The sequence below is a fragment of the Ipomoea triloba genome, chromosome 1, assembly GCF_003576645.1.
Source record: "Ipomoea triloba cultivar NCNSP0323 chromosome 1, ASM357664v1".
Lineage (NCBI taxonomy): Eukaryota > Viridiplantae > Streptophyta > Magnoliopsida > Solanales > Convolvulaceae > Ipomoea > Ipomoea triloba.
Window position 1 is genome coordinate 37,410,755 of NC_044916.1, and position 16,002 is coordinate 37,426,756.

Here is a 16,002-nt window from a genome sequence, read left to right on the forward strand (position 1 = left end):
ATAAAATTGGGGATTCATGAATTCTAACCAATACGACGTCGTACCGTGTACCAGGAATAATCAACCAGCAAATATGGAAAGAAGAAAAAAAAAAAAAAATTGATACCTTGACTTTCGCGTGACCCCTTTTGGCCTTTTTATACCTGCATATGAGTTAATTCCCTTTTCAACCCCTCAATTATTACATTTTTCGATTTTAGTCCTTGAATTAAAATCAAATTAGTGAAAACAAATTGATATAAGTATTCCCATGGAGGCATGGAGTATAACTTTCACCACATGTACAAATTTTATTTAGGTAAAAAAATTTAAATGAATAAATATAGTGGTCCAATTTGTTGTTTAAATCAATCAAAGGATAACACATCAACGAGGAGGAGTATAAAATAGAAGTAGATATAGTATTACTGTTAATGAAAATATATCAATTTAGTCTTTAGTACATTTTTTATCTTCACAAGCCTTCATTAATTATAAATCAATATGAGTCACTTTTACACTATACATTTTGATATTTCCTACCAATGTACGAGTTAAATCTTTTGTTGGTCATTTTGTTATTATAAATTACAATTTGATGAAAAGTGACATATAGTTATTGAAAATGTATCAAGTTAGTCTTTCGTGGACCTTCTTTTCTTTTTTTTTTTTACATCTTTTGTACACTTTTACAATTATACATTTTCATTAATTATAAACTAAAATGGATGAAACACAATATATTTGGCAATAAACACGACTTTTAAATACAATAAGTACTTTTTTATATAAGAGCAAGAGAAAACAAACTATCAATACTGAAATGTAATTCATTGAATACATCTATTTGTTTTGCATATTTGAATCTTTATTTGTTGCAAAATGCATGGTTTGAATTTTATAAGAAATTGTTTCAAAATTAGGTATGAAATTTGCATAATTGTAGATAGTAGTGTACAAACATTTAGAATTTGTAAGACACTTGATACTAATCTCACACTTTACATGATCAACCAATCACTATAGTATATATGGATAATGATAGGCCATTAATCAACTAATCATTGATGCAAGAGACGGTTAATGGTTACATTTCATTTATTGTGTATGCTAAACAAAAAAATAAATAAATAAAACCTTTTAGTTGTAAATCCTAGTCGTAAAAGAATAAGTGTTGCAATATAAATAGTACAACTATACTGTGTGGGGTAATAACATGTAAAATAAACAGTAAGTTAATGTGTTGATCAACTAACTATGGCGGTTATTATATGCATTGCAAACATAAATCGCCCAAAGGGTTCTATTATAAGCCTAAGTTAGTTGATTGGTCAACTTACCAAACGTTTGAATTCAGCTAGCTCTCCTAAGTAAGTTCATAATTGGGCATGTGTTGGCATACTCAATAATTGCATCATATTGTGAAGTGCTTACAATTCACTGAAGTGACTAGTCATTATGTTTGTCATTGAAAATGACGAGTACAACAAAAAAAAAAAAAAAGAAAGGTTGCATCATAATTAATAATAAATTGACCGGCTAAATCACCCGTGGGTACCGGCATAGTTGCTTTTTCTCCGGCTAAACCGTATGTGGGTACCAGAGTATTGGATTCTGAAAACAATCAAGTGAATCCACCAAACACTGGTTGAATAGTTGTGGGTTTTGACTTATGACTTATGAGTGTTAATGTGTTATGTATAAATTATAATGTATTCATTCGATATATCTGTTGACTCGATTTATCGGATTCGGATCCAGTTGACTATTTGACCCGTTATATTACTTTTTTTTTTTTTATGGAATGTAAGTATTCATTTTCGGTTTAAAGTTCAGATGGTTTAGCCCGTTCGATAAAACCGACAACCCGAATTTTAAGAGTAGGACTAATCCGAATTCGAGAATAAAATAATAAATTAATTTACAACTCGGATCTGATAAGCCCGACAATCCGATATGGCTTGCCCGATTAACATGTATGGAATTATGGGAAATGAAAAATATTTCATAGGTGATTTTCTAGATGCTAGCTTGATCACTGCGAAACCGAATTCGAAGCATCGGTCTATCGCCAATTCGCCACACGGTCCACACCGAGAGGTAAGAGAGAAAAAGAGAAATCGCGGGCGTTGATTTTCTTAAAGGATAGCACAAGTAGACTAATTGTTTGACTAAATGCTTCAATGAGAGAAGAAGCGAGATGAGTAAGAGGCCACCGCCAGACCCGGTGTCAGTTCTAAGGGGCCACCGTGCTTCGGTGACGGATGTTTGCTTTCATCCATCTAAAAGTCTACTATTCACTGGGTACCAACTAGTTCATTTGTTTGTAGAGTTATTCTGTGCATCTGTGTTCGTGGGAATTGATAAATTTTCACCGGTTTATTTGGTCCATTTTGCAGTTCTGCTGATGGTGAATTGCGCATCTGGAATACGGTGCAGCATCGAACAATTTCGTCTGCCTGGTATTGTTTCCCACTTTTCCATAATTCTGATCTCTTTAGTCCATGTATTCTGCTGTTGCAGTTCTGAAAAGTTATGGGAAAAAAGATGGGAGAGGATTACTATGTCTGGCTTAGTGAAAGTTCATATCTTTACTTATAGTTTGAACTTTGAAAAGAAGCAGAGACAAACTTGAGTAACATGTTATCCATTAAACATTTGGTAATGTGTTATTATGTTATCTTCCAACCCATCTTGAATATTGGAGCAGTCCAGAAAATTGAAGTCTGATCAGGCCATTATGTTATCTTCCAACCCATCTTGAATATTGGAGCAGTCCAGAAAATTGAAGTCTGATCAGGCTGCATAGATACCTACTTTCATAAAAAGGCTGATATTGTTCAAGATTATGATTGCCTTTAACATAACTGCATGAACTGCAGGGTACATAGTGCCCCCCATGGGATAACCTGCGTTGCGGCTAGTCCTCTGATTGGAGACAACAAAATTATCAGGTTAGCTGTCTTGATTTTAATTGTTTATTGACGCGCGATTGCTTGATGCTTTTCATAGTCTACGGTTTCCCCATTGACTTGTTTTTGGGGCTGATAATACTACTTTCTTGCAGCCAAAGCAGGGATGGAACTGTTAAATGCTGGGACTTTGGAGATGGTGGTTTGTCCAGGTATTTAGCTCTAAATATTGATTGAGTACAGTTTACAGAGTCTGAATGATCAGTTTCTGGATGAATGATTTTCTGCATTGTCCATTTTTGCACTGACTTGTTAGCTGTCCCCTGACAATTACCAACCTGACCTTGGATATTCTTATAGTAATGTATCAATCTTCTATGTTCTAGAGCATCTCAATTCAAGTTGTCATTACCAACAGGACTCCTTTAATTACAGCAAATACAAACTCTCATCACTTTTGTAAGCTTTCATTAGTGAAGAGGCCAAAGGGAGCTCCATACATCAACCAAGATGTGGGAAGCGGGGAAATTACTGATAATAGGCAGGGAGATGATGAAGGTAAATTACATTCCCACGGAATTGAAGGATTGTTCTCTTTTTCATGTTTTAGCTCTTGAAATTTTCTTATCTCTATTTTGTCCAGTCACTATATCTTGTGAAATTGCCTCATGGTTGTAGTGAAACAAAATCCTCAATGTTTAATCATGTATGGTGTCCTTATGGAACTCATTTAAAACCTATTGATTTATATTTGATATTAAAAAATAAAGAACTAGCACTTAAATCCAAAAAGGAAATGAAGTATGTACTTTTAACACAAGCAAGATTTGTTCACAGAGCAGGTCTGAAATAGAAGGTTTTTGAGAAAGGTCTTTTGATCAGAAGTACTTTTAGATCATTAGGAAAATGCGTGGAATGTTAATGGATTAGGTTACTACCATCATATTGGTGCAATCTTGGAACATTACAAGATAGAAGTTTGCAATGAGGGAATTTATGTAATAAATTTATTAACACTTTGTATATTAAGATGTAACTAGGTGTTGCACTTTTTCTTTAAATTTATTTTAATTTGTGTGTGTGGGTGTGAATTCTTGAATCTCTGACATTGCTCATTTATGCTTTCAGATGGTGGGGATTCTGAAGGACTGAGATACTTTGCCATACCAGATAAATTATCGCATAAGGTGAGATCAAGAATTTTTTTCCTGCTACTGCAATTTCCCTTAATAGTTTATTTGATTCTGCAACAAACCTAAAGTACTGTACAATTGAAATGCAAAGGTTGAGATTTGGGATCTCAATAATGCAGAAAGGTTTATAGAACTGCCTCATAGCTCTGGTGCTTCCTTGAATCACTCTCCGAATCCAAGAGGTCTGCATTCGTTTTTTGGTCTTAAATCACTTAAATAGTTGTAGACACTTTTCATTCCAAGAGCTATACATGTTTTCTAAGAATCAAGACCTTCTTTTCTCATATATGGAGCCCAATGGCTTGGCAATGTATTTCTAAAGCTTTCCATATTTAGAGAGTGAAGATTTCATTGGGAACTAACACAGTTTTTCTGATAGGATTGTGCATGTCAGTTCAAGCATTTTTATCTCCTGAATCCCAGGGTTTCCTAAATGTTTTGTCTGGGTATGTTTCTTTTCTGGAAAACAGCTTCTGTAAACCCTTTTCCTTGATGTCTAAAACTCATATTTAATACTTGAATTGAACAGAAGTAATTATTTTATATCTTTAACTTTATTTAGTTACAATAATTCCTAATTAAGATTTTTTTTCCCTATGACTTCCTGTTCCTTTCTTTAATGCTACAGATATGAGGACGGATCCATGCTTTGGTGGGATGTGAGGAATCCTGGTGTCCCACTGACTTCTGTGAAGTTTCATTCGGAACCAGGTACATCTTGCTATGAGCAGAGTACCTGCTATAAACCTCTTTCAATTTTATTTTTTTTTTTCCTTTCCCATTTGAAGCAGGCACAATAAATTTCATCTCCTGGTTACAGTTTTAAGCATATCAATTGATGGATCATGTAAAGGGGGTATTTCTGGAGCTGCTGATGAGAAAATTGAGATCTTCACATTGGATCATTCAATGGTAATTTTAATAATTTTTTTTTTTTGCATGTTTTGTGAAGATTATTGATCTTGCAACACTTGGTGGCTCAGCGCTCATTAAAACCAATAATCCATAAGTATCTTTGAGTTGAATATGAATTAGTCATAATCTATAATCATCTTTGCCAAAAGAGACCATGCCACCATGGTATGATGTATCCTTATTTGCAGTATTCTTACTATGCCGTAGTTTTCTTTGAAAGCCAAAAAGTAGCATCAGAGTTGTTCTATGGAAATGTTGCTCTACAATTACTCTGACTTACCGAAGTTAGTTTGAAGAATAGAAGCCTCAATGTTTTGGTTCTTACTATCTGTTTGTTTTGATCAGTTATAGTATTGGTCAAGTATGTTTGTTCTATTATCTTTGTGTTCTCTATCATGCTGGATTTGTTACTAAAATTCCAAAAAAGTGCTAGGATGGTATGGTATATCGGGGGACAAGGTAATTCCATTCCTCTGCAAAGATGGTAATGATCATAGGAAAGTCTACCCCTTCCTTTTTCTAAGGAATGAGCGGTGTGCATGTCGTTCATCTGTTATTCCTTTTCCTATTCATTTATACATTTCATGTTATTTGCTTCGGAATAGGGTACTTGTGTAATCAAGAAAGAAATTATGTTGGAGCGACCAGGCATAGCTGGAGCCTCAATACGTCCAGATGGCAAAATTGCTGCAACTGCTGGCTGGGATCACCGGTATGACCACTGAATCTCAATACATTTCAATATACGTGTTGCCTGTGGATATGCCCACTGCTACGGTATATCATCTCTATATATACGAGGATTATCACCAAAATCCAACACGTATTGGTATATATTATAGGTGAATCATGAGCCTGATGTCATAATATAAAGATCCTTCCATTTATATTAGCTGACATTATTCATATTCTTGTGGTGACAGACTTCGGATATACAATTACCGTAAAGGAAATGCATTGGCTATACTGAAATATCATCATGCCTTGGTATACCACTGTTTCTCTGTTCGAAAAAAAGTGTTCCTTGTGTCACGAGCATATATATATATATACACTAAATAATTAATTTAGTTGAAACGGAACATATCCTTATATTCCTTGAACCATGTCATGGATTCCATATTCATATTTCTTCTTTTCTTATCCTTTACTGATATAGATTACAAATTTTTCTGCAGTGCACGGCTGTTGCATTCTCTGATGACAGCAAACTAATGGCCTCTTCGTCGGAAGACACAACTGTAGCATTGTGGGAACTTTACCCTCCAGGAACATGATCTCCGACATAGTTCAATCATAGGAATTCTGCTCAAAATTTTTGAAAAAAAATTGATTATAAATTATCAAGTGAAAGTAGTGCAGTTTCTATGTCACAAATGTCATCAATTTATTTGGAATAAGATTACTTATTTTGGGTTTGCAGCCACTATCTGCCCTAGGTATTTTGACCTTACTCAGTAAAGGACCATAAGAAGATAAATTAGTCTAAATTGTCTATAGTTGACCGATTCAAACCAAGAGAGTTAGAGATTTAAACTCATGACGGTGTTGTTACAAGTTTGTATCCTTAGCTATCTTGTTACCCTCTGAGATTACTTATTTTAATTCTCTCAATACCAATATGTCATGAAACCAAAAAAAAAAAATCATAAATTCGAAAAATGTAATTTATCAAAGTAATTAATGCTAAGTGCTAACATCCTTTATTATAGCACTATCATTTAATTACAAATATTTTTATTTAGATCTTCGTAATTTTCTCAAGGTTACAATAATACGGAGTAGTAAGTTGTGGTTGAGAAAATATTGAAATTGAGTATGTATCTAAATCTAAAAACTTAATAAGTCTCAATCAAGGTTATATCATTGATTTATGTCCCTCCTTTTGTATGCTAATAAATGTATACATTTTACTTTAAATGTTGTACACATTCTTATTATACAAAACTACCCTTGAACCGTTATAACACCGTTAATTTTAACTACATCATTATTACCATACACCTATATCTATCATATCTTTTTCCTATTCTTTAATTATCATTTTATTAAAATCATTATATAATTAATTTAATGGTTTTTTTTTGAAATAAATTTAATGGTTGATTATATTTTAATTAAATTTCTATGAATGGTAAATCATATATGTGTGTGTATAAAATACATATATTATTTGTGTATATATTTGAATTATAAATTTTAATTATTTGTATTTATTAATGTTTTAATATTGGGCATAAATTTTCGCGCATCGCTCGTACAAAATACTAGTATTATAATAAATTTCACAAAAAATTTCATTAAATGTGAATATATGATAGTGCACAAATTCAATTAATATGACCATTTAATATGACACACCATTGACAGAATTGTTCATGCATTAAATGATATAAAATCGACTCTCATTATGTATGGCAATGATTTTTCCATTTAGGGACAAAGGAAACTCACTAACACACCATTGACTAAATGATCCTTTAACATGACACACCATTGACAGAATTGTTCATGTATTAAAATATTAAATGATTTATGATCAACTCTCATTATATATGGCAATGATTTTTTTTTTTTATTTTGGGGATTTTTTTCCATTTGAGAACAAAGGAAATTAGATTTTTTTTCATTTAGGGACGAAGGAAACTCACATGACACACCATTGACCAAAGGGTCTTTTAATATGACATACCATTGACAGAATTGTTCATGCACTAAATGATATATGATCAACACTCATTATATATAGCAATGATTTTTCCATTTTGAAGGATTTTCTTTCATTCGAGAACAAAGAAAATTTGATTTTTTTTTTTTTTTTTTTGGTTTCATTTAGGGACGAAAGAAACTCAAAATCACTGAGAAAATTTGCAATTATTGCTGGGCAATGGTTTTTCATATTTAAATGGATTGAATCAGGGTCAATGATAGGTAGGAGAAGTGTTTCCATCGACCTGGTAAAAGTAAAACTTGTGCAGTACAACATTAGCAGTGGCAATGGGAGCCGAAAGCGATGCATTAATGCACTTTTTTGTCTTGATGCACGAAATTCAAGAATCTTAAAATCCTATAAAACTCACCCACTATCTGTGCGGTTGAATTGCTTTAATCCCCCGAGTTCCCTCTGAATTCTTGACTAAATAAAATCATGTTCACATACATACGGAAGAGCATACGTATTGAACTATTTAAGTACGTATATATATATATCATTAATAAACGGTGAAAACAGTGAAAGATGCTGGGTGTGGGCAGTGTTGGCAGGTAAAAATAGGAACTTGAGAGAAAAACGCATTTTGGGTTTTTGGGTGTGTGCTCCTATTTGCTCTTTCAACTACTGTTCTTCCTTTCGTCTTATTAGATTGGATAGATATTTCTATCCTCCGATTTAGGGTTTTGACTTTCTCTCTTCTTGTGATTTCTCACCTCTGTAGTTTACAATTCTCGTGTGTTGTGTAAGCTCTCTGAAGCCTTCATCTCTTTGATCGGGAAATCCTTGTGAATTTTCTGCTTGTTTTCTCGGAGTGATTGGGTATTGGATAGATAATCTGGCTGTTTGGGTTCTTTAGCGGCCTTTTCTGCCTTGTGATTTTGCTATCCAGTTTGAATTTTCAGCTCTCTTTCATGTTGACTTGCTTTCATGCCGCGATTTGGGGTTTTCTGATGTTTTCTGTTTTAGTTTGAAGCTGATTGGTGGAAATGGCAGTTTCGGCTTCTGATTCTTGAGTTTGTGTAATCTGTCTTGGAATTCTTCCATATATAACTTGCTCTCATTTTGTCTGAATTTGCTATTTTGGGTAATTTTCAGATTTGTTCTAGCTGATTCTGTTGCCATGTAGTTTCCTGGTTAATCTTTGTGCTCAGTTTCTGCTTGCTCAATGCATACTCTTCTATGATTATATGAATCAGCCTTTGTTCAGTTCTGAAGTGATGAAATTTGTATGTCTTGCTTATACCTTAGAATTTTTCAATTGGCTTGAAGGGTTTTTGTCCAAATTGGCCTGTGCATGCTCTCTATGCTATGATTTTACCTTATAGATTGGAGTTTTTATGTCTTGGCCTGAATTTTCTGTGTACTTGAACACTAAACCTACTTGTGTCTGCTGCATCTCATCACGTTGTTTGAATCGATGATGGTTTGTTTTCATCAGGTCTGCCGTGATGCAGCTTTGAATTGTGTGAGCTTGGAGCATTTGGTAAGCCCCTCTTGGCTGGATTTCTAGCTGCTTGGTTGCGGTTTTAAGTAAATTTTGTATTGAAGTGGTTGATTTAATTATTGTGTATGTTCTGTTCAGTTATTATTGTTTTGCGAGAAAATTGCAAGAAATGGACATCAGTTGTTGAGTCTCTCTACTTAGGCATATCTCATTTCTTGTGTTTTTAGTATGATAAGATGGTTTGTGTTATGGAAATGTGCTGTAATTACCTTTTCTTTGCTTCGGAAAATTGGTGACAGGCTCCAAGTTTGGACAGTGATACATTCCTGATTGAGAGTATATGTTGTACTTAGCATTGATTAAAAGCTGGAAGTGGCGTTGGTGATTGAGTCGGTTTTAGATGGATGATGGTGGGCACCGGGAAAATGGCAGGCATAAGCTGCCACAGGGTCAGGTAAATCAGTAGTGATAAATATTTACACCGCTAAAAGGTTAATTGTGCAGTAGATGCCCAAATGCTAATTGTGCAGTAGCGACAACCTGTGTTATAATTGCATATAGATTTTGTTCATAAATATGGATTATGGAGTAAATGAAGTTTCTCGTTTCAGAATATTTCGGTGATGGGTAATTGCTAAATTTCCATTATTTCAGTGGCTGATGCAGCATCAGCCAACAATGAAGCAGATAATGGCCATCATGGCCGAAAGGGATGCAGCCATACAAGAGAGGAATTTGGCACTTTCTGAAAAGAAGGCTGCCTTGGCTGAGCGGGACACTGCTATCCTACAACGAGATACAGCTATTGCTGAGCGAAACAACGCCATAATGGAACGGGACAACGCTATTGCCACTCTTCAGTATCATGAGAGCTCGATGAATACTGGTAGTATGTCTCCATGTCCCCCTGGATGCCAAATTTCACGGGGAGTGAAACACATGCACCATCCCCAACAGCATGTTCAGCACCAGCCGCATATGGTTGAAGCTGCATATAACTCGAGGGACATGCACATGAGTGATACCATGCCCATGTCACCACCTGCTCCCGAGCCTGCAAAGCCAAGGCGGAACAAAAGAGCTAAAGAAGCTAAGCCAGCAACATCTAGTAAAAAGACTTCGAAACCATCCAAGAGAGTTAAGAAAGAAGGCGAAGACCTGAACAAGACGATGTGGAAGGGCACACAAGAAATGGGTAGTGCAAGCGATGAACTTAACAGACAAATGTGCGTGTCAAAGCCAGATTGGAAGGATCAGGACCTGGGGTTGAACCAAGTGGCTTTTGATGAATCAACTATGCCAGTCCCGGTTTGTTCATGCACCGGAGCTCTAAGGCCTTGCTACAAATGGGGAAATGGTGGCTGGCAATCATCCTGCTGCACAACCAATTTATCGATGTATCCTCTTCCAACAGTTCCTAACAAGCGACATGCCAGAATTGGTGGTCGGAAAATGAGTGGCAGTGCATTTACCAAGCTACTTAGCCGCCTCGCTGCTGAGGGCCATGATCTATCAAATCCAGTTGACCTGAAGGAGCACTGGGCAAAGCATGGAACAAACCGCTACATCACCATCAAATAAATGGTTCTGAAATACTTAAAATTAATGAGAGAATATCTTTAGCAAGCATTTTATATGTTAAGATATGACTCAACTGCTCAAAGTGAAGTGTCTAAGGCTTGGAGCCTCTATGCAAGTAACTAGAGATAACTGTAAAGCAAGTCTATTTTGGATGATGTGTCAAGTTAGATAACAATTCAGTGTAATATTGGCTGTTTAGCATATTGTGCTTCTATTACTTGTCATTTTCTTGTCTTGTCTATAAATTTGTGTTACTCTTACCAGTTTATTCATCCCTGTGATTTCTCGTTGCAAATAACTCCAGAATCCAGGCTTCAAGGAAAGTTTTCTTCACCATAACCATCAATATTAGAATGATGGTAAACCAAGAATCCTCAGAATAATCATCAGTTATCACAAAATGGGCTATATAAAGTATTTGCTTTAAATCTCTAAACTTCAACCATTCATTCTTCAAGATGTTTGGCTCTTCCTCCTTCAACGACGGGTTTTCTTGGGTACATCTTCATCTTCACAACTTAACCAGTTGCAGTGGTACTTCTCGTCATAAGGAACAACCTCTCCATCAACAAATGGTTCTCCTGTAGGAAACATTAAGGTTTTGGTAACATCAGATGTGACACAAGATCAAAAATTTCAGCATGGCCCGACATTTACATGGATTGGTGAGACATTCTAGTACACAGCATGTCAGAACACAAATAGAAGTGCAAAAAATTTCATGTTATAAGAGCAGAGATCATACCTCCATACCCATCTTCACCCGGAGGAAGATAAGAATCTGGCAACACCCATCTTACACCGGGCAGAGCTGCAGAAAAGAAACGAGGCATTATTTAAAATACACTTCAGTGTAATGAGAGTACATATAGGCGAACAAAGAACTTCATGAACATCACCTTTGATGCTATGAGTCAGGTTTTCTGGAATTTTACAACTGAATGCATAGTAATACTTTGTTGAAACTGAATATATGGATCTCTTTGCCTCTTCTTCACTGCAATAAATTATACTCAACAAATTACAAACATGTAAGATGTTCAAAGGGGGACAAAATTTTAGAAAAATTACAAATTATAAACACATATGAAGTTCAATGGAAGCCTGTAAAACATAAGACTACCTTCCAACTGCGAGAGTGAGAGTTTGGATATAGCGGTGGACGATTTGGTCTCTTAGAGGGTAACCATCGGGTGGATCCATGACAACAAGCCAATGGTTGTAGTCACAGCCATTTACCAAAGAGTCCACCGGAGTCAAACCAGACAACTCAGTTGGTGGTAAGTTGAGGCTTGATGAGTCCCCTGAGAAGAGACGATTACTTATGTTTAAGTTGGAGATCAGGGTAGATGGATGTTGGAAGTATTGGCGATAGAATGACTGCCTTCCAAAGATGATTTTCCGCAACATTGGCTACTACTCCAACCACTTCAGCTCTGAAGACTTGAGTGGAATGCAACAGATTATGAAAGTTTTTGCCTTTTTCCTTCTTCAAGGCACTGAAAAATGAAAGAGAGTAATTCAAAATGTACTATCCAATGGATATGGCAAGTGTAAGAAGTTCATAAAGAGCTAAACTCTACAATTCACGTAAGTGATAAGACAGATAATAATATGAGATTTCATGCTGATTAATAAACAAACCAAATTCTCTTCCAAGCTAATGCTATACTACTAATAACTCTTTTTCATCAGCCATCACTCTGTAATCTAAAGAAAGCAATAGTTCAAACAAAGTTAGTGGCATTCAACCTGCTAACTTAGTAACCACAAATTACAAGTTCTAACTCCCAACTGGAGTGATTTATTGACATTATTGGTTTGAATTATAATACTTTGTAGTGGTCCTTTGCTAGTTATGGTTACGAAGCGGGATTTACTTTACTCATACAAAATCTAGCAGTGGCTGTGGATTTTTCTCGTCACTCTCACTCAAAGTTAGTGTATTTTTGAGACAATATGGATCAAAGTACACCATATTTGTGTATATATCCAAATATCCAATCATTATGCAGATGATTTAAGGATCAAGTAGAGATTTTTATACAATGTATAGAGTCAACCGATAGTATACGAATGATCATAGAACTTCTCACCTTCCCAACCAAGCTGTCAAAAGAAAAATTCAACAATCAAAGAAGCAAACATGTCGTCGTGGTGACGGTGACGGTGACGGTGACGGAGCAGCAGCGACTATGACCTCGCCGGTAAAAACGACGTGCTCCAGTTGACCGACCGCCGGCCACTGGTCCGAGGAAGGGTTGTGATTTGTGAACAGGGGAAAACAGTAAAGAGTCCATTATATGCATAGCGATATCTTACCCAATGGACCGGCCCACTAAAATATATATATATATATATATATACACCGATCCATTAAAATGAATTCATTTTCTGGGCTGAAAACCCTGTCATCTTGGTACTGTGTTCCTCTCAGTGTTGAGCAGAGAGAGAGAGAGAGAGAGAGAGAGCGAAAAAATGTTGAAATTTCTATCGAAGGTGAAGGTCGAATTCAACGCGATCGACCCGCGCATCGCGTCATGTATGGAGTTCCTAGCCCAATGCAACGCCCCAAAGGCGAAGGAGTCCAACCCGGCTTGTCAAATACAGGTGAACCGCCGCACCAACGACCACCCGCCGCAGATCACCGTCACCTTCGTCAACGGCGTCGAACAAACGTATGATGCCACTTCCACCCCCGCCCAAAACATTCGCGCCATGATTCTTGAGAAGGGTCAGTATCTCGAGACCGAGCAGATGTTCCGTGACGCTGGCGAGAAGTGGCCCGTTGTTATTCCCGTAGAAGAGCTCAACCAACCATTCATTGGAATTAAGGATATTTGAATGAGGCAAATCGTCGAATAGATGGTGTGCGCAGTGACTAAGCCAAATATTGCTCCTTTTTTAAAAATTTACCACAAATTAGTGGATATATTTCAGTTTAGCATCATTTTGTCAAAGAGAATTCAATAGCATCATGTGGCAATATAATTAATGAATACACTTGGTTTTCATGTAGTGACTTTTCCATATGGGAGGTCAGATCGAACCTCAATAAAAACGATATTGACTCTTTATGCTTTTAACATGTTGAAAAAGTATATATAAATAGATACTACAATATAATAAAATCAATAGTAATAAAAAAAAAATTAATATTTCTTCTCCAGCCTAATTATATTTGTGTATTACCATGATATGTTTTTGGCTGTTACCATGATAATAAACTAACTAATATGGCCCCTGAATTTTTATTTTACAATGCTCTATGGCACTAAATCCCTTCGGATAACATGTTGTTCAATTATTAGCTATCAGCTGAAACTTTTAGTTGGGACTGAACACATCTCAATTTCAAAGACAAACTATTTTCAAGAAATTTTTTAAGGCTTTCAAAAAAAACATTTTCAACAAATTTTAACAAGGTTTTATCAGTTTGAAGAGCTTCTAAACTCCAACATAGTGTTTATGAGATCAAGTCTAAATGGGAGAGATACTACAGTGTAATCAAGTCAGACTAAAAAAAAAAAAAATCTATTATCAGAGGCCCCCACAAGCCGTCTCTACTTACACGTGATGGCCAGTAATAAGCTGCTTCCCTTCCCTGGATCCACCGACAATCATTAGATCTGCAATTCTGCTGTTAAGCCTTAAATCTCATCTTTTCTCTGCTACACACAACACATTCCCTTGCAGGTTCAGCAGAGTAAAGATGGGGTCCGTCTCTCTCAAAACTGGAAATGGAAGCGCAAGGTTTAAAAGGGCTTCATTCTGCTCCTCTGCAGTAAACATGCTTATGCTCTTCTCAGTAATCACCACAAACATCTTTGCTCTCTTTGCCTTCACTTACTCCCCCAAGATCCACCACGGGAACATCTCCATCGTCTCCGAACATGTCTCTTTAATCCTCGGAGAGATCGAATCTTCTCAAAAGAAGCTTGCCCAGATTGAGAAAGACCTCCTAGGCTATGAAAGCATGGATCTTTCCAGCCCAAATGTTGCAGGTGAGCTGAGAACCTTCTTGCTTCATCACCAGCTTCCTCTGGGCAAAGATTCCAGAACTGGAATTACTGAAATGGTGGCTTCAATTGGCCATTCTTGCCAGAAATCCCTGGATTTGCTGTCTCAATTCATGAAATACAAGGCCAATGGGAATTGCCCTGATGATTGGAGCCTTGCCCAGAAACTGATTCTTAGTGGCTGTGAGCCATTGCCAAGAAGAAGATGCCTTGCTAAGGTTATCCCCAAGATAGGTCTGCAAAATTTTCCTGATTCTCTGTGGAAAAACACCAGTGAAAAGACTCTAACTTGGAGCGGCCTTCCCTGCAAGAATCTAGCTTGTTTGAATACCAAGAAACTAAACAGAGATTGCGCTGGCTGTTTCGACATACAAAAAGGATACGAAACTCAAAAGTATGTTAAACCCAGAGGGAAAAATGATTTCTTGATTGACGATGTCTTAGCAATGGGGGGAAACGGAGCAATCAGAATCGGGTTCGATATCGGCGGCGGGTCCGGAACTTTCGCCGCGAGAATGGCGGAGAAGAATTTAACGGTCGTCACTGCATCTCTCAACATCGACGCGCCTTTCAACGATTTCATTGCCATGAGAGGCCTTTTCCCTCTTTACTTGAGCTTAGATCAACGGTTCCCATTCTACGACGGCGGTTTTGATCTGGTCCACGCCGGCAGCGGCCTGGACGTCGGCGGCCGGCCGGAGAAACTGGAGTTCTTGATGTTCGACATTGACCGGATTCTGCGGGCCGGAGGATTGCTCTGGCTGGATAATTTCTTCTGTTCTAATGATGAGAAGAAGAATGCTTTGACACGGTTGATTGAGAGATTTGGGTACAAGAAGTTGAAGTGGGTCGTTGGTGAGAAGATTAACGGTTCCGGAAAGTCCGAGGTTTACCTGTCAGCTGTCCTAAAGAAACCAGTCAGAGCATGACAAGTCAACAACCTAGTACTACCTCCAAGAATCTCCGAGGATGCAAATTTCCCGACTTTGCCAAACTATATCTCAGACCTTATTAACCCGCTCACATATCAGGTAAATCAAACCAATATCTTAAACCCGACAAACCCAGTCAGGTGTCAGGTAAGTCGAATCAATCTAGTGAACCATAGAATATTGTCAATCCCCATTATATGCAAAGTTCCATTCTTTTTGTTCAGAATATTGTCAATTCCTTTATAGCCATAGAATAACTTTCATATATATAGTGATATGCATCAGTTACTGCATTTTTATACTTTCAAACCTGG

The 16,002-nt window shown here is 36.7% G+C and overlaps 5 protein-coding genes across 11 annotated transcripts; 4 read left to right on the forward strand and 1 right to left on the reverse strand.

Moving 5' to 3' along the window:
- The first annotated feature begins 2,006 nt into the window (after positions 1-2,006).
- LOC116015980 (protein DECREASED SIZE EXCLUSION LIMIT 1) lies at positions 2,007-6,586 on the forward strand. 2 transcript variants are annotated; one of them, XM_031256150.1, is made up of 14 exons: positions 2,007-2,079; positions 2,173-2,283; positions 2,379-2,441; positions 2,862-2,933; positions 3,047-3,103; positions 3,310-3,449; positions 4,020-4,078; positions 4,176-4,266; positions 4,464-4,530; positions 4,713-4,795; positions 4,905-4,996; positions 5,605-5,711; positions 5,923-5,986; positions 6,178-6,586. In XM_031256150.1, the coding sequence occupies exons 2-14, from the start codon at positions 2,180-2,182 to the stop codon at positions 6,274-6,276; spliced, it is 1,098 nt and encodes a 365-aa protein (XP_031112010.1). In that variant the 5' UTR covers positions 2,007-2,079; positions 2,173-2,179; the 3' UTR covers positions 6,277-6,586. The 2 variants fall into 2 exon arrangements, with proteins under 2 accessions (XP_031112010.1, XP_031112013.1); XM_031256153.1 differs by having other exon boundaries at positions 2,011-2,283; positions 4,038-4,078.
- Positions 6,587-8,201: 1,615 nt separating this feature from the next.
- Positions 8,202-10,997, forward strand: LOC116025524 (protein BASIC PENTACYSTEINE6). 6 transcript variants are annotated; one of them, XM_031266781.1, is made up of 4 exons: positions 8,202-8,263; positions 9,151-9,195; positions 9,456-9,610; positions 9,811-10,997. In XM_031266781.1, the coding sequence occupies exons 3-4, from the start codon at positions 9,557-9,559 to the stop codon at positions 10,735-10,737; spliced, it is 981 nt and encodes a 326-aa protein (XP_031122641.1). In that variant the 5' UTR covers positions 8,202-8,263; positions 9,151-9,195; positions 9,456-9,556; the 3' UTR covers positions 10,738-10,997. The 6 variants fall into 6 exon arrangements, with proteins under 6 accessions (XP_031122641.1, XP_031122648.1, XP_031122664.1 ...); XM_031266788.1 differs by lacking the exon at positions 8,202-8,263 and adding an exon at positions 8,283-8,307; XM_031266804.1 differs by lacking the exon at positions 8,202-8,263 and adding an exon at positions 8,314-8,454 and having other exon boundaries at positions 9,768-10,997.
- A 53-nt stretch (positions 10,998-11,050) lies between these two features.
- On the reverse strand, positions 11,051-13,054 carry LOC116025551 (multiple organellar RNA editing factor 7, mitochondrial-like). Its single transcript, XM_031266817.1, has 5 exons — positions 12,834-13,054; positions 11,861-12,236; positions 11,637-11,734; positions 11,483-11,548; positions 11,051-11,318 (listed from the first exon to the last, which is right to left on the reverse strand). The coding sequence occupies exons 2-5, from the start codon at positions 12,145-12,147 to the stop codon at positions 11,215-11,217; spliced, it is 555 nt and encodes a 184-aa protein (XP_031122677.1). The 5' UTR covers positions 12,148-12,236; positions 12,834-13,054; the 3' UTR covers positions 11,051-11,214.
- A 161-nt stretch (positions 13,055-13,215) lies between these two features.
- LOC116013464 lies at positions 13,216-13,581 on the forward strand. Its single transcript, XM_031253243.1, has one exon. The coding sequence runs from the start codon at positions 13,216-13,218 to the stop codon at positions 13,579-13,581; it is 366 nt and encodes a 121-aa protein (XP_031109103.1).
- Positions 13,582-14,354: 773 nt separating this feature from the next.
- LOC116018322 lies at positions 14,355-15,997 on the forward strand. The gene has a single exon (XM_031258614.1). It carries the CDS (start codon positions 14,450-14,452, stop codon positions 15,683-15,685), a length of 1,236 nt encoding a protein of 411 aa, XP_031114474.1. The 5' UTR covers positions 14,355-14,449; the 3' UTR covers positions 15,686-15,997.
- The last annotated feature ends 5 nt before the right edge of the window (positions 15,998-16,002 follow it).

Coding starts and splice junctions, on each gene's coding strand:
- LOC116025551 (XM_031266817.1), bottom strand. CDS start 12,147: ATGTTGCGGAAAATCATCTTTGGAAGGCAGTCATTCTATCGCCAATAC. Junction 11,549..11,636: donor CCTGACTCATAGCATCAAAG/GTGATGTTCATG, acceptor TCTTTTCTGCAG/CTCTGCCCGGTGTAAGATGG. Junction 11,319..11,482: donor GGGTGAAGATGGGTATGGAG/GTATGATCTCTG, acceptor TGTTTCCTACAG/GAGAACCATTTGTTGATGGA.
- LOC116025524 (XM_031266781.1), top strand. CDS start 9,557: ATGGATGATGGTGGGCACCGGGAAAATGGCAGGCATAAGCTGCCACAG. Junction 9,611..9,810: donor ATAAGCTGCCACAGGGTCAG/GTAAATCAGTAG, acceptor CCATTATTTCAG/TGGCTGATGCAGCATCAGCC.
- LOC116018322 (XM_031258614.1), top strand. CDS start 14,450: ATGGGGTCCGTCTCTCTCAAAACTGGAAATGGAAGCGCAAGGTTTAAA.
- LOC116013464 (XM_031253243.1), top strand. CDS start 13,216: ATGTTGAAATTTCTATCGAAGGTGAAGGTCGAATTCAACGCGATCGAC.
- LOC116015980 (XM_031256150.1), top strand. CDS start 2,180: ATGAGTAAGAGGCCACCGCCAGACCCGGTGTCAGTTCTAAGGGGCCAC. Junction 2,934..3,046: donor GGAGACAACAAAATTATCAG/GTTAGCTGTCTT, acceptor ACTTTCTTGCAG/CCAAAGCAGGGATGGAACTG. Junction 4,997..5,604: donor TCACATTGGATCATTCAATG/GTAATTTTAATA, acceptor GCTTCGGAATAG/GGTACTTGTGTAATCAAGAA.